At 36.9% G+C, this 15,522-nt stretch overlaps 1 protein-coding gene across 9 annotated transcripts in view; it reads right to left on the bottom strand.

Moving 5' to 3' along the window:
- Positions 1–15,522, bottom strand: part of ppp1r9ala (protein phosphatase 1 regulatory subunit 9A-like A) — a 72,561-nt gene that overhangs the window by 32,690 nt on the left and 24,349 nt on the right. For all 9 annotated transcript variants that reach the window (XR_015499045.1, XR_015499046.1, XR_015499047.1 and 6 more), the window contains exons 3-4: positions 6,907–7,039; positions 4,760–4,880 (exon numbers count right to left, since the gene is read on the bottom strand). Coding sequence is in view for 6 of the 9 variants with exons in the window: in XM_087267383.1 (XP_087123509.1) it covers positions 4,760–4,880; positions 6,907–7,039 (254 nt within the window). In the remaining 3 variants the exon portion in view is untranslated. The remainder of the gene's footprint in view (positions 1–4,759; positions 4,881–6,906; positions 7,040–15,522) is intronic.

Here is a 15,522-nt window from a genome sequence, read left to right as displayed (position 1 = left end):
TAAACTCGAAACACGATTCATAAATACACAAATCCAATTCGTAAACTCTAAACACGATTCATAAATACAAAAATCCAATTCGTAAACTCGAAACACGATTCATAAATACACAATTTCAATTCATAAACTCGAAACACGATTCATAAATACACAAACACCAATTCATAAACTCAAAACACGATTCATAAATACACAAATCCAACTTGTAAACACAAATCACAATTCAAAAATACACAAATCCAATTCGCAAACTCTAAACACGATTACACAAATTTAATTCATTTGTGAATTCACAAATTGTGTTTTGTATTTCTGAATCGTGTTTTGAATAAAAAAAATGGATTTTGTAAATGTGAATTGTGGTGTTGCATGTATGAATTTCATTTTTTAGTGTATTATTTTTGAGACTGATCTAACTCCATATCTTCATGTCCCTCACACTGTTGTAAATGGGCAGCTAAACGTGGCCTGTGATATGTGTATTACATGCTAAACACATGTCCATGACACTGTGAATAAGTAATCACACACAGACTTCCAGCACTTCTCACACCTAATCTGAACCCACCACCCAAAACTACATCATAACCTGTTTATGACTGACACCTCGGAGGCCTGAACCCCAGCTGGGTTGCTTTTCCAAACAGCAGAGAGTATTTCAAACAGATTCGGCTTCGGAAAAAGGAAAGCAAGGCCTTCAGCAGCTGGCAGAGAGTGCTGAGATTCACAGGGCAGAGGAAGTGGGTGTTGTCCGTTGTGCGACACTGAAATGCAGTGTGTTTGGACAGGCGATGTTCAACAGCACATTAGAGAGATCAAACATTTGGCCCTCAGGAAGAAGACATGAAAACATGTCCCCCTACACTGCAGCTGCTGCATGACCCCAAACACTAACCAGCAGATAGATATAAAAATATATCTATATATATCTATCTATATGTATGTATATATGTATGTATGTATATATATACACACACACACATACATACATACATGCATACATATATATATATATATATATATATATATATATATATATATGTATATATTTGCATGTATGTATGTATGTTTGTGTGTGTGTACATATATATACATATATGTGTGTGTATATATATATATTTATATATATATATATATATATATATATATATATATATATATATATATATATATATATATATATATATATATGTATATATATATTAGGGATGTAACGGTATTGTAAATACCGTCATACCGCAATATTAATTTTTTTCGATATTACCGAAGTCGCATGACTCGGTAAAACTATAGGTCTTCTGAGAAAATTTGCTTAGGCGAATGAAGCGAACGGGAGGTAGCGAAAACTACAATACCCATCAGCCCATGCTTGACCATCATCCCTTGCGGTCTGTTGTCGCTACAGATCCAGTAATGCGGAAATGGAGTGTGCTGCTAGAAGCGGGGATGAAAAGAGCTCTCGAGCGCCGAAAACGGAGCGTTTCGAAATGTGTGGATAATGTCTCAGTGTGGATAATGGAAAACGGAGACATCTGAAAACGGAGGCGGGGCTGCAGACGTTCGCCTCTCTGATTGGGGCTTTTCCTGAATATTAAGTAGCCCACACACAGTTCAGTCCTGCATCCTCTCCTTGTAAGTTCAGACTTCGCAAGTTTGATCAAGGCTGCAGTCTCTTCTTCTCAGTTTGATATGGAAAAGCAGACTATACCGAGGACACGGGTAAATCTTCAAAGGGAACAGTGTACTTTATAACTTCATTCACATCACCCTGGCTACGTTGTTTCACTTTATCAACAATAAAATGTAAACATGATTTAAGGAACTGCCTATTTTCATTTTAATATTAGCAACTTAGACAGCAGACATGTTGAGGCGTCGTGCTGCATATATGAGCGTCATCTTCACTGTGTGGATATTTATAACAAAACGGAGCCGATAACAACTGTCTCCTTTCAATTTCAGTGAAAATACGAAACACAGCCTCTCTTTTGCTGAGTATTAGTTTTAATAATCGATAATGGCCATTTTAAAAGTATAACATACAATAAGTTTATACATTATAGGAAATAAAGGCAAGCGATCAGTCAATTTACAGAATGTACGTGGTTACATTAATCATTAACTAATCTTTGCGCTCACGTTACCAGAGAACAAGTAATAGATTCCAATGACCAAAGTCAGGGAATATGTCGTTAGATAAAGACAACAAGATAAATGAAATATCCCGTTTAATAAATATAGTGAGATTAGATCCAGCGGGAGATGCTTGATGAGAAGTCCGACTAGCAGAGCTCTCATCTGTGTAGATGGGCTGAGTGTGATTAAATGTTGAATGTGATGAGTTTTCAACAATACTAAATTGAAACTTTATTGTTTTTACATGGTTTAATAATTTTTTGTTATTAAAATTGAAGTTCCTGTTTCAAAGCTTACAGATAGATGGCTAATTTGTATGTCATTGACACTTTTGGCACTTTTCTGGAGTATTTTCATAAGTTTTGTTTTTTCTTGTAAATGATTCAATAAATACCGTACCGTGACATTCATACCGAGGTATTACCGTACCGTGAAATTCTGATACCGTTACATCCCTAATATATATATATATATATATATATATATATATATATATATATATATATACATACATATACATACATACATATATATACATATACATACATACATACATAAATACATACATTCATACATACATACATATATATATATATATATATATATATATATACACACACACACATATATATATACATATATATACATATATATATATATATATATATATATACATATATATATATATATATATACATATATATATATATATATATATATATATATATATATATATATATATATATATATTTATATATATATACACACATATATATATATATATATATATATATATATATATACATATATATAAATATATATATATATATATATATATATATATATATATATATATATATATATATATTTATATATATATATACACACATATATATATATATATATATATATATATACATATATATAAATATATATATATATATATATATAAATATATATATATATATATATATATATATATATATATATATATATATATATATATATATATATATATATATATATATATATATATATATGTTCTTGAATCTGATTGGCTGATAGCAGTGTGATATTATACCAGTAACAGGACTCGACCAGCCTCTTCACCTTTAACCCTTGTGGATTACTCTGCCGACATACAGCAACAAGCAGAGGACACACTATAGTGTCCATCACACAGCCAAAGTCCCAGTTCGTGCAGGTCCAATGTGCGGAGTGGAGTGCCGATCGTGGGTAGGTGAAGAGGGGAACACTGCAAGCCCAATTCCAAGTCATGCTCTCCTTTCTGGGATCATGGCTTATTTTCCCCTCTCCTGATGAGCTTGATCGACGTGCTGATTGAGGTGAGGGAATTGTTTCGATGGCAATGCTATAAGGCAGATCTGCCACGATATATAATATGCACTCTGCAAGTCTGTGTACTTCATTTTACAAAAAAAAAAAAGATGGGGAAACCCCAGGTGTGTCCATCATAGGCAATCCCAAGAGGGTCCCATGTGGGCAACCGCAGATCTGTCCCACATAGTCAAGTGAAAATAAAATAAAACAACAAAACTTTTTGGAATGAAAAATAAATTTGCTAGTAGCAGCTCAATCACAGAGTTCTTTTGTCAAGTATACAAGGAAGTGTTTCTCAACCATGTCCCTCTAGCACCACCAACACTGCATGTTTTGGATGTCTCCTTAGTCTGAAACATTAATGAATCATTACAGGTGTTTGGTCAATGGTCAAACATATTCCTGGAGCGCCACCAACACTGGGCAATACCACATGGGTCCCACAAGGAAAAGCACAGGTGGGCCTCACTTAGGCCAGCCCAGGTAGGCCTCACATGGGACAGCCATCTTAACAATTCATATTACTAAAAAAACTTGATGATCTTTACTTTTAATATAATGTTTTTTGTAATAAAAGAAAAAAATTATAATTTTAATTCAATAATTCCCACCCCACCAAAAAATGTTTACCTGTGCACTTTAGGATTGGTTTAGTTGCGTCGGCGCAATAGCCTAGTGGTTAGCGTGCTGATAAATGGTGCAATAGCACGTCAGGGCGTCGCAAGTTCGAATCCCGGCTTGACGACATTTCCCTACCCCCTCTCCCTCTCTCTCTCTCTCTCTCTCTCTCCCACTTCGCTTCCTGTCTCAATACTGTCCTATCTAATAATAAAGGCAAAAAGGCCAAAAATAAATCTTAAAAAAAAAAAAAAAGGATTGGTTTTGTTGCAACACCAACAAAAAAAAGCACAAGCGGAGTGGAGCACATCAAGGTCAAAGTTCCAAAGAGGTCAATATTCGGCTCATTTACATGTATCCATGCACGAACCACATATGGTCATTGTAAAAGTCCACTCAAATAACACCTGAACTGGACATTTCTATGTAGTATTCATGTTCCTGCTGCTTGCAATAGGGCTACTGTGCTGTCATGGTATCGCTGGTTAATTGATGCCTCTCAACTGGTTATTGTCAACTCTGTTACTGTCAAACGTGTTAGTGTGTTTAATACCATCAGCTCTGTTATTCTGCTACTGTCGACTGCTCAACTAGCAACCAATATTTGTTGTATTGATCTCTTGTTGTGTGAAAGTCTGCTGTAATAATCCTCTTAAGATCTCACCTGCCATCTCTCTCTGCAGCTCCGTCCTCTGTGATGGTCTTGACGAAGATGCCTAGTTTCTCCAGACCCTGGTCTGCACCAACACCCATCCCAATGATGCTGATCCCCAGCCCTTTATCACCTACACACAGAGAAATAAATATATGTTACAATTACATTTCACAGTTTTGCTAAAAACTGCTTCGCTAAAGCTCAAACAATGAACTTTGGTAAGACTAACGTCCTGGGTTTGATTCCGAGGTAAAGCAAGAGTACCACTTAAAATAAATGCATACATGCATAATAAATGTACACATAAATCTTTTTTTTTTAAGTATGCATAGCTTCTTCCTAGTTCAAGCAAAACATTCACTAAAAATAAATGTTTATTAACTGTTTATAGTCGTTTATTTATTTATAAAATAACATCAACTTTACAAAAAGTCTGTGTGTGATCATTTGGGTGGTGATAAGTTCATCAACTTGTCCTTAGTTCTTTCACTTGAAAAGGTACAAGACAATCAAAACAGAGATCAATACTCTACCAATCTTCATTGTTTTCTAGGGTACAAAATCAAATTTCAGTTGAAATCTTCAAGATCTTTAAATCTGCAAGTTTTCCATCTGGGGGAAAAAGTTCCATAGGCAGATTTTGCTTGAATTCATGCTGGTCATGCCGCTGCAATTTTGCCTGACCAACAGAAAGCTGGTTTGAACTTTGTGTCTTCCAACACTGCGGTACAGATATTAGACATTATATTTATAATACATTTTTAAGTTATTACTTAATATGTTTTTTAATCAATTGATCGATCAATCAATTGATCAATCAGTCAGTCAGTCCGTCAGTCAGTCAGTCAGTCAGTCAGTCAGTCAGTCAGTTAACCAAACAATCAATCTGCCATTCAGTCAGTCAATCAGTCAACCAACCAAGCAACCAACCAATCAGTCAACCAAACACACCAACCAATTAATCAAATCAATTAACCAATTGGTCATTCAGTCAATCAATCAGTCAACCAATCAATCAATCAATCAATCAGTCAGTCAACCAATTAGTCAACCAATCAGTCAACCAACCAATTGGTCATTCACTCAGTCATTCAGTTAATCAATCAGTCAACTTACCAACCAATCAATCAATCAATCAACCAACCAATTGGTTGTTTAGTCAGTCAGTTATTCAGTCAATCAATCAACCAACCAACTAACCAACCAATCAATCAACTAATCATTCAGTCTATCAATCAGTAAACCAACCAAATAATTAATCATTTAATCAGTCATTCAGTCAATCAATCAATCAACCAACCAACCAACCAATTGGTCATTCAGTATGTCAGTCAATCATTCAATTAATCAGTAAACCTATCAACCAATCATTCAGTTAATCAATCAGTCAGTCAACCTACTAATTAGTAAATCAGTTTTGCCAATCGATCAGTCAACCAACCAGTCAATCAAATCAAATCAAATCAAATCAAATCAAATCAAATCAATCAATCCATCAATCAATCAATCAATCAATCAATCAATCAATCAATCAATCAATCAATCAATCAACCAATCAACCAACCAGTTGGTCATTGTCAGTCATTCAGTCAATCAAACAGTCAACCAACTAATCAATCAATCAATCAATCAATCAATCAATCAATCAATCAATCAATCAATCAATCAATCAATCAATCAATCAATCAATCAATCAATCATTAAGTCAATCAATCAATCAGTCAACCAACCAAATTAATCAATCAATCAATCAATCAATCAAATCAAAATCAAATCAAACAATCAGTCAATCAGGAAAAACTTTAACAACCATATTTTAATATGAAGATTTAATGCTTATGCTTGTAATGTATAATGTAATCATAGGTTGTATGCTAAATTAATCCGGACTGTTTTGACAGTGTTTTTGTTCCTTTTCTGTTCTTTGAACATCTCAGGACTGTTGCTGTCTATGGAGGATGAGGGAGCTCTCTGATTTCATCTAAAATCTGAAAGTTCTGAAGACGAGCAAAGGTTTATGGGGTTTGAGTGGACATGAGGGAGAGTAATCAATAACAGAATTTTCATTTTTGGGTAAACTAAAGCCTGGCTAAAGTAAAACCCCAGGATTTTATTTAACAGGGGTTTAAGTTGTTCAGTATGGTTCAAGACTTCACCTTTCTCGATCTCCACAGGAAACACATCCATCTTCTCCACCCGTTTCTCCAGCTCGTACTCTGCAGACGCCGCCACCGGATCCACATCGTCATTCCTGCGGTCGTAGTCTTCATTAGAGAAGGTCCTGTACACCTGAGAGACCACAAACACAACACACGACTCTGGTTAAGATCAATGACAGATAATAATAATAACTATTCATAACAAGAACTATTCATTTACTTTGACAATCTTTAAAAGTGCTCATTATGTGCTTTATTAAGATAAGATTACTGCAAAAACATGAAGAACACTCAAACCCAAACATCAAAGCTGTAATCAGTTTCTCTACAGTCCTGCCAATACAGGGCTTCCTTTCGGCAACAATAACATCACCGTGAAAGAAGCACTTGTCTAGTGGACCCAGGATGATTGAAAATACTTGCCTTGCTAAACCTGAAATACACTGCTCTGGGTTTATTTCGTTGCTTGTTTCAGATGACCACTAGAGAGTGCTGTATACATCTTTGGAAATCTGAAATACGTTACCTACGATACATTTCATTGTACATCCACTTATCGTACAGATCAGCTATAGCGAACCACTGACCTAAACTCTTCCCTGAACCCAACCAATAGTGTTTTCAAAAGCAAACGTAAGTGAAAAGAGCACTGCGATCATGTAGATTTTGCTAGGTTTTACTTTGCTTCATTTATTTTATAGGCCCCTATACACATACAAATGTTTCTGGATTACCTGTACATTCCCGAAAATTCTGCTCTGTTTGAACGGAGAAGGAAAACTGCCAATATGAGCACATTCAGTGGGTATGGAGAGTATTCAGACCCCCTTCAATTTTTCACTTTTTGTTATATTGCAGCCATTTGCGAAAATCCTTTCACTCCGTGAGTGTTCTTGAATGGCCCAGCCAGAGCCCTGACTTAAACCCAATTGAGCATCTTTGGAGAGACCTAAAAACAGCTGTCCACCAATGTTAACCATTCAACCTGACAGAAGGGGAGAGGATCTGTAAGGAGGAATGACAGAGGATCCCCAAATCCACGTGTAAAAAACTTGTTGCGTCTTTCCCAAAAAGTCTACTGAGCAAAGGGCCTGAATACTTAAAGGGTCACGAAACACCAAAGCACATGTTTTGAGCTGTTGACAGTCGTATATGTGTCCCACACTGCTAAAAACACTATTAGGACACCTATATTTCACTAAAAAGTGTAAATAAGTTGTTTTTGCGTTATTTCAAGCAAATTCGTACTTCCGGATTGAAACGAATTTTTGAAGCTGCGTCACGGTCATGACATAATAGCGTGTATTCCAGCGTGCAGACTGGACGTCTGTACCAGAGTGTGTCTTATTACGTCTTACAGTGTGCTGCATTAATGCATGAGTAAGGCTTGGTTTAAACCAATCAGCGCGCTCTATTGTGCAACTTCATTAATATTCATTACTGTCACAGTGTTTAGACGACAGAGACGCCACGTTGTATTGGCAAAACAAGCGTGAAGTGTTGCTTTTATAGTTTGCTGCAGTTCAGTTTCGTTTTCATTTTCTCTCTGTGAGAGCGCAGCTGGAGTCACGTGTGGATTAACAGTGTACGCGACGCTCGACAACAATAACTTACGTGTCTAAGGAGGATTATTGTTTACCTGAGAGCTGTTCTCATCTGCAAACGCTGAGATCCGGATTCGCTTGTAGTCTCCTCTTAATAAAGATGCGGCTCTAGTTGCTGGTGATTGTCCTGTCTCTACAGATTTGGTAAGTGAGCGTCCAGTGCTCTTTGTTTATTCAGTTCGTATTTTATTCGTATCGAACAAACTATTGCACAGAGTGTAAACAAGTAAGCACTACAACCAAACTATAACCTCGTGTTGGATTTTGTGACCGGAATAACACACGGCTTTCTGACGCTACCTGCCGTGTGCATCTAAGTTTCCGGGAAATGCTGAGTTTTTTTTCTTTCATTCGCCGTGCGGTATCAAACATTGCATGAAAAATACACGCTTAGAGCAGTTCCTCGAATCAAATATCACGTTTGTCGCGAGGGACATGAATGAATTCCCTGAATGAAAGAGCCAAACTGCAGTTAAAGTCCACCATTTAATCATTTGGCAGATAATTCGACTACAGATGTCCATGTAAACACTGTTACTTTCTCCCCTGTGTGTGTGTGTGTGTGTGTGTGTGTGTGTGTGTGTGTGTGTGTGTGTATTTTGACTCTGAAATTCAGCGCGCTCAAACAGACACTCCCACACCAAGCTTCTTTTCTTCCTCCGACACTCCCCCCTAAACAGAACTGGACACGCCCACTTTTCTGACTTTTTCCAAAGTAGAGGTGTGAAAACACCCTGCTGAAACGAGGGGGTTTCAGGTCCCTTTAAGATCATGAAATATTTCAGTTTTTCTTTTTTAATAAATCTGCAAAAATGTCATCAATTCTGTGCTTTCTGTCAATATTGGGTGCTGTGTGTAAATAAAAAAAATAAAAAAAAAATTATGATTTTAAAAATCGCTGCAATTTAAAGAGCATTTAAGGAGGTGTGAATACTTTTCGTACCCACTAAACCAACACCGTTGGTCTTTTATTTCAAAGCTTCAGCCCAGACTCAAATATACATGTTTTAGACTCAGATAATAAATAAAATGAAACTAATCAATGATTTCTTGTGCGGCCCGGTACCAATTGATTAGGTTCGTGGCCCTGGAGTTGGGGACCACTGATCTAGGCAATGCACAGTACTTCTTATTTTGTCTTCCACAAAAAAAGCCAATAACACAGATATGAAATGACAAAACAGTGAGTAAATCATCACAATGTCTTTTTTTGTGGCTGAACAACCCCTTCCAACAGAATTTGAGATCTTATCTGGATTGATGAAAAAGCGGATTAGGCCCGAGCACTGTGAGAGAGGAACAATAAAACATTGGGTTTGAGTAAAATGATCTCACTGGGCTCGGCTAATTATATTTTATCAGTCTGAGAGTAGACATTTGAGGGCAAACTCATTATAAAATCAATCCAACTGTAGACAGACTGAAACTAACCCAAATTAACTATCATTTCGTTGAGATACTCGCAGACTGCGTTGAACGTTAGAAAGCATAAAGAACAAAGTCTCTCTCACACATAGTAGACATACGCAGACAGCCATACACACACACACACACACACATATATAATATACCAAACACACAGCATGCATACACAGGCATATATACCCCCAGTGTACCAGTGTTGACTTTCATTGAAAAATATCTGCAGATATCTCTACATGAATTTCGACTAGTCACAATTGTAATTAGAGATATCTCTAACTGAGTTTTTACAAGTCATAATACATTTAGAGATATCTTTAATTCGTCATATGTAGAGATATCTACAAATATATTTGAAGATATCTCTAATTAATTCACTACTAATCGAATTACAGTTGTAGATATCTTGAATTGGAATTCATTCTGACTAGTCGAATTATAATTATGACTAGTCAAAATATAATTAGAGATATCTCTACATATATTTATGGATAGTCAGAACAAAGGTTTAAATGCTAAAACGGCTTGCCATACTGTTGTGTGTGTATATATATATATATTAAAACTGCATACACATGACTGGAATAAAATAGGATTGTTTCTGTCATGGCGGTGCAGGAAACACTGTCTCACACATACGCATTCCTCCAGACTCCTCTCAGGATTTAATCTAAACAACAGTCAATGTCGGCACATTATATAGAAAAGCTCAGCATGGATCCTCACAGAAGCGAATGAACAGAAAGCAGATCACCCACTGACTCTCTCTCTCTCTGTCTGCTGGATTAAAGAAGCTTGCTACAACGGAGAACAAAAATCTAAATCAATACTTGTGGCGATAGAAACACATGAAAATAGGAATTATTTTCATTTTTGCCATGTGTGACAGTGAAAATGCAACGTCAAGTCAACGTCCTATATACCTATATTAGCCTAGGTTTACTTAAAGGAGAGCTATTATGCAAAAATCACTTTTATAAGGGGTTTCAACACAGTTGTGTGGCAGCAGTGTGGGAATATAACCAGCTGTGAATGGTAAAAGTGTATTTATTGTATTAATGTGACGTCACAGATACTACATCCATATTCTTCAGTCTGTGCTTGCACCTCAAACTCCTACCTTGTTACTTATTAACTGTTATGAGCGTAGAATCAAGTGTAGAACAAGACCATGCAGAATATGTGCTTCATAAGTGCTAATAAACAGCCAATATTTTACTAACAGGCAGATAATAAGCTAATAGTTAACAGTTAGAATTGGCACTTACACTAAAGTGTCAGGTTGATATATATATATTTAATCTCATCCCATTCTCAAGTGAATGCCTTGATTTATAATCATTTATGGGTAACACTTTACAATAAGGTTCATTAGTTAATGCATTTACTGACATGAACTAATCATGGACAACACATGTACAGCATTTATTAATCATAATTGAACATTTACCAATGCATTATTAATATCCAAGTCCATGCTTGTTAACATTAGTAAATGCACCATGAGTTAACATGAACTAACAATGAACAACTGTATTTTCATTAACTAACGCTAACTAGCATGAACAAATACAGTAGTAGATGTATTGTTTATTATTATATATATATTATATATATATATATATATATATATATATATATATATATATATATATATATATATATATATATATTGTTTATTATGTTAGTAAATGCATTAATTAACATTAACTAATGAACCTCATTGTAAAGTGTGACCCATTTATGCAAGTTTTTCCAGGAAAATCCCAATTAAAGATGACTTTTTTTGCTGTATAACCTACACCCACTTCAGAATGAATCCGCAAACACACTGAAAAGCCATTTAGAGAAACGTCAGAGCGAGAGTGAAATCCTGCAGTGATTGTGTGTTAATTAAGTGCTGGATAAACGAGTGTGTTTGCGTGTGTGGCGAGCGGCTGACCTCGAACCGCTCTGTGGTTACACTCGGCCTCTTTTTCTCCTTTCTCTTTCTTTCGCTCTCTCCTCCGTCGCTGCTGTCGCCAAGGACGACGGCGGCAATTCAAACAATGTTCCTTTTCTTCGGTGAAACTCGATCGCTGAGAGTCGGAAAGAGAATCTGTGCTGCGCCGTTCACACCTGCTTCAGTTTCACACAGCTTCCTGCCACACTTCCTCACTTATACTCATGTCCTACTTTTTTTTTGTTGTTTATACACAACAATATTGTTTATATGGACGACACCATGGCTCAATAGTTGACACTGTTGCCTCACAGCAAGAAGATCACTGGTTCGAGTCCCGGCTGGGCCAGTTGGCATTTCTTCCTGCTTCCAGAGTTTGCATGTTCTCCCTGTGTTGGCGTGGGTTTCCTCTGGGTGCTTCGGTTTCCCCGATAGTCCAAACACATGCGCTATAGGGAAATTAAATAAGCTAAATTGGCCGTAGTGTATGAGTGTGAATGTGAGAGTGTATGGATGTTTTCCAGTACTGGGTTGCAGCTGGAAGGGCATCCGCTGCATATAACATATGCTGGAATAGGTTCATTTAGCGGTGGCAACCTCTGATAAATCAGAGACTGAGCCGAAGGAAAATGAATGAATGAATGAATGAATGAATGAATGAATGAATATAGTTAATACACTGTAAAAAAAAAAGGTGGGTTCCACAGGATCTATTTGTGTTGGGGCAACATTAGGGAATTAAGTTAACTTAATTGTTTTATATTTGATTCACTTAAAAATGCAAAAACGAATGAGTTAATCTTTCCCATACACATTAGTGGTTATATCTAAACTATAGACTGCTCTCCCAGTACTTCTGTGTCATTTGACTGTTTTTAACTTCATAACCAACTCAAAAGACTAAAGACTGAATCTCTTATGATTAATAGAGTCACGCAAATCACCATCATTTATCATGTATGTTGCGTGGGTGTTGAGATCCTGATCTTTAAATGATTAATCATGCAGCTTACACTGAATGCATTAATGCAGGCTGAACAAGTAGTGACAGAAACATCTTTAAAGGGCCATGAAACCCCCTCGTTTCAGCAGGGTGTTTTCACACCTCTACTTTGGAAAAAGTCAGAAAAGTGGGCGTGTCCAGCTCTGTTTAGGGGGGAGTGTCGGAGGAACTAAAGTGGGATGGTGTGGGAGTGTCTATTTGGGCATGCGCGAGTTTCAGAGTCAAAATACACAGGAGAAAGTGATGGTGTTTAACCTACATGGACATCTGTAGTCGAATTATTTGCCAAATTATTAAATGGTGGACATTAACTGCAGTTTGGCTCTTTCATTCAGGGAATTCATTCATGTTCCTCGCGACAAACGAGATATTTGATTCGAGGATCTGCTCTAAGCGTGTATTTTTCATGCAATGTTTGATACCGCACGGCGAATGAGAGAAAAAAAAACTCTGCATTTCCCAGAAATTTAGATGCACACGGCAGGTAGCGTCAGAAAGCCGCGTGTGTTATTCCGGTCTCAAAATGCGGTGAAAATCCTACACGAGGTTAAAGTTTGGTTGTGGTGCTAACGTGTTTACACTCAGTGCGATAGTTAACTTAGTTCGATACGAACAAACTGAATAAACAAAGAGCACTGGTCGCTCACTTACCAAATCTGTAGAGACAGGACAATCACCAGCAACTAGAGCCGCGTCTTTATTAAGAGAACACTACAAGTGAATCCGGATCTCAGCGTTTGCAGATGAGAACAGCTCTCAGGTAAACAATAATCCTCCTTAGACACGTAAGTTATTGTTGTCGAGCGTCGCGTACACTGTTAATCCACACGTGATCCAGCTGAGCTCTCACAGAGAGAAAATGAAAACAAAACTTAACTTCAGCAAACTATAAAAGCAACACTTCACGCTTGTTTTGCCAACACAACATGGCGTCTCTGTCATGTAAATACGGTGACCCTAATGAATATTAATGAAGTTGCACAATAGAGCATTAATGCATCACACTGTAAGACGTAATAAGACACACTCTGGCACAGATGTCCAGTCTGCACGCTGGAATACACGCTATTATGTCATGACCGTGACGCAGCTTCAAAAATTCGTTTCAAACCGGAAGTACGAATTTGCTTAAAATAACGCAAAAACAACCAATTTACACTTTTTAGTGAAATATAGGTGTCCTAATAGTGTTTTTAGCAGTGTGGGACACATATACCACTGTCAACAGCTCAAAACATGTGTTTTGGTGTTTCGTGACCCTTTAATAACCTAAGAAACCCACCACATCCTGAATAACACACCACAACTTCTTCCGTCATCATTATATTATACAGGAAAGCCTAAATGCTTTCATAAATGTGATTTGAATGAGAGGCGATATCTCTGCGATCTTTACAAATTTAGGATTAAACTACATGTAAAAAAACATTAGAATTGAGAAAAATATTAACTGAACAGAAAAATATTAGTTGTTTATTAGTATCAGTTAATAATAGGGGGTGGGGGGGTGTACTTGTACTCAACAATATTGGTTATACTAGAGCTGCACAATTTATCGTTTCAGCATCGATATTGCAGTGTGATCGTTCGCAATAGTCAAGTGTTTTTTAAAGCCTGTGACTGTGTGAGGGTTTTAAAAGAATTTAAGACTAAAAATTTTTATTATTTTTAACTTTGACATATTAATAACGATCCGTTTTATTGAATCCTTCATAAAAACGAAGACTACGCATCTACAATGGCCACATGATAGTTTCAACTCTGAGATGACAAAAAAACACCAAACTGATGACATCCAACTCTGATAATTTCATTCGGCGCCCTCTATTCGTTTAACCTTCATGTTCAAATAATGAATCAAGAAATCGCTATATTCATTCCCCTTCATTAATCACGCCATCAAGAACTCTGCATTGTGGGAAACAATACTCAGCTAAAATGCCCTCAATACTTTACCATTGCTTAAAACTAAACCCAAGATTAACACGAGTGTTTCCCGAATGCATTAAAAGCATGTTCAGACTACAGAGAGAGAGAGAGAGAGAGAGAGAGAGAGAATTCCTCAGGTGATGTCTAATGTGAGCCACAGAAACATGAGCATTCCCGTGTCGACACCACACCTGTGTGTTTGTTCACTTTTGTGTAGCTTTGAGAAGAGGCTGTTCAACTTCCTGAAGTGTAGAGAGAGAGAGAAAGAGAGAGAGAGAGAGAGAGAGAGATAGAGAGAGAGAGATAGAGAGGTGGAGCTCGGCAGGTGCACTTCATAAACACACTCTAACGCAGAACCGGTGTTGCCAGGGTTGCATTTGCATCTGAACTCTTCAATTATGTATAAATAAACATATATATTTACACATTCATTCATTCATTTTCTTTTCGGCTTAGTCCCTTTATTAATCTGGGGTCGCCACAGCGGAATGAACCGCCAACTTATCCAGCACATGTTTTACACAGCGGATGCCCTTCCAGCCACAACCCAACAGGGGGAAACACAAAATGTGTTTGGACTGTGGGGGAAACCGGAGCACCCGGAGGAAACCCACGCCAACACAGGGATAGCATGCAAACTCCACACAGAAATTCCAACTGAGCCAGCCGAGGCTCGAACCAGCGAGCTACTAGCTGTGACACGATCATGCCAC

This window comes from Danio rerio, chromosome 9 (genome assembly GCF_052040795.2).
Source record: "Danio rerio strain M-AB ecotype USA chromosome 9, GRCz13ab, whole genome shotgun sequence".
NCBI lineage: Eukaryota > Metazoa > Chordata > Actinopteri > Cypriniformes > Danionidae > Danio > Danio rerio.
Note: the sequence above shows the minus strand (reverse complement) of the source record. Positions and strands in the feature narration are given on the sequence as shown.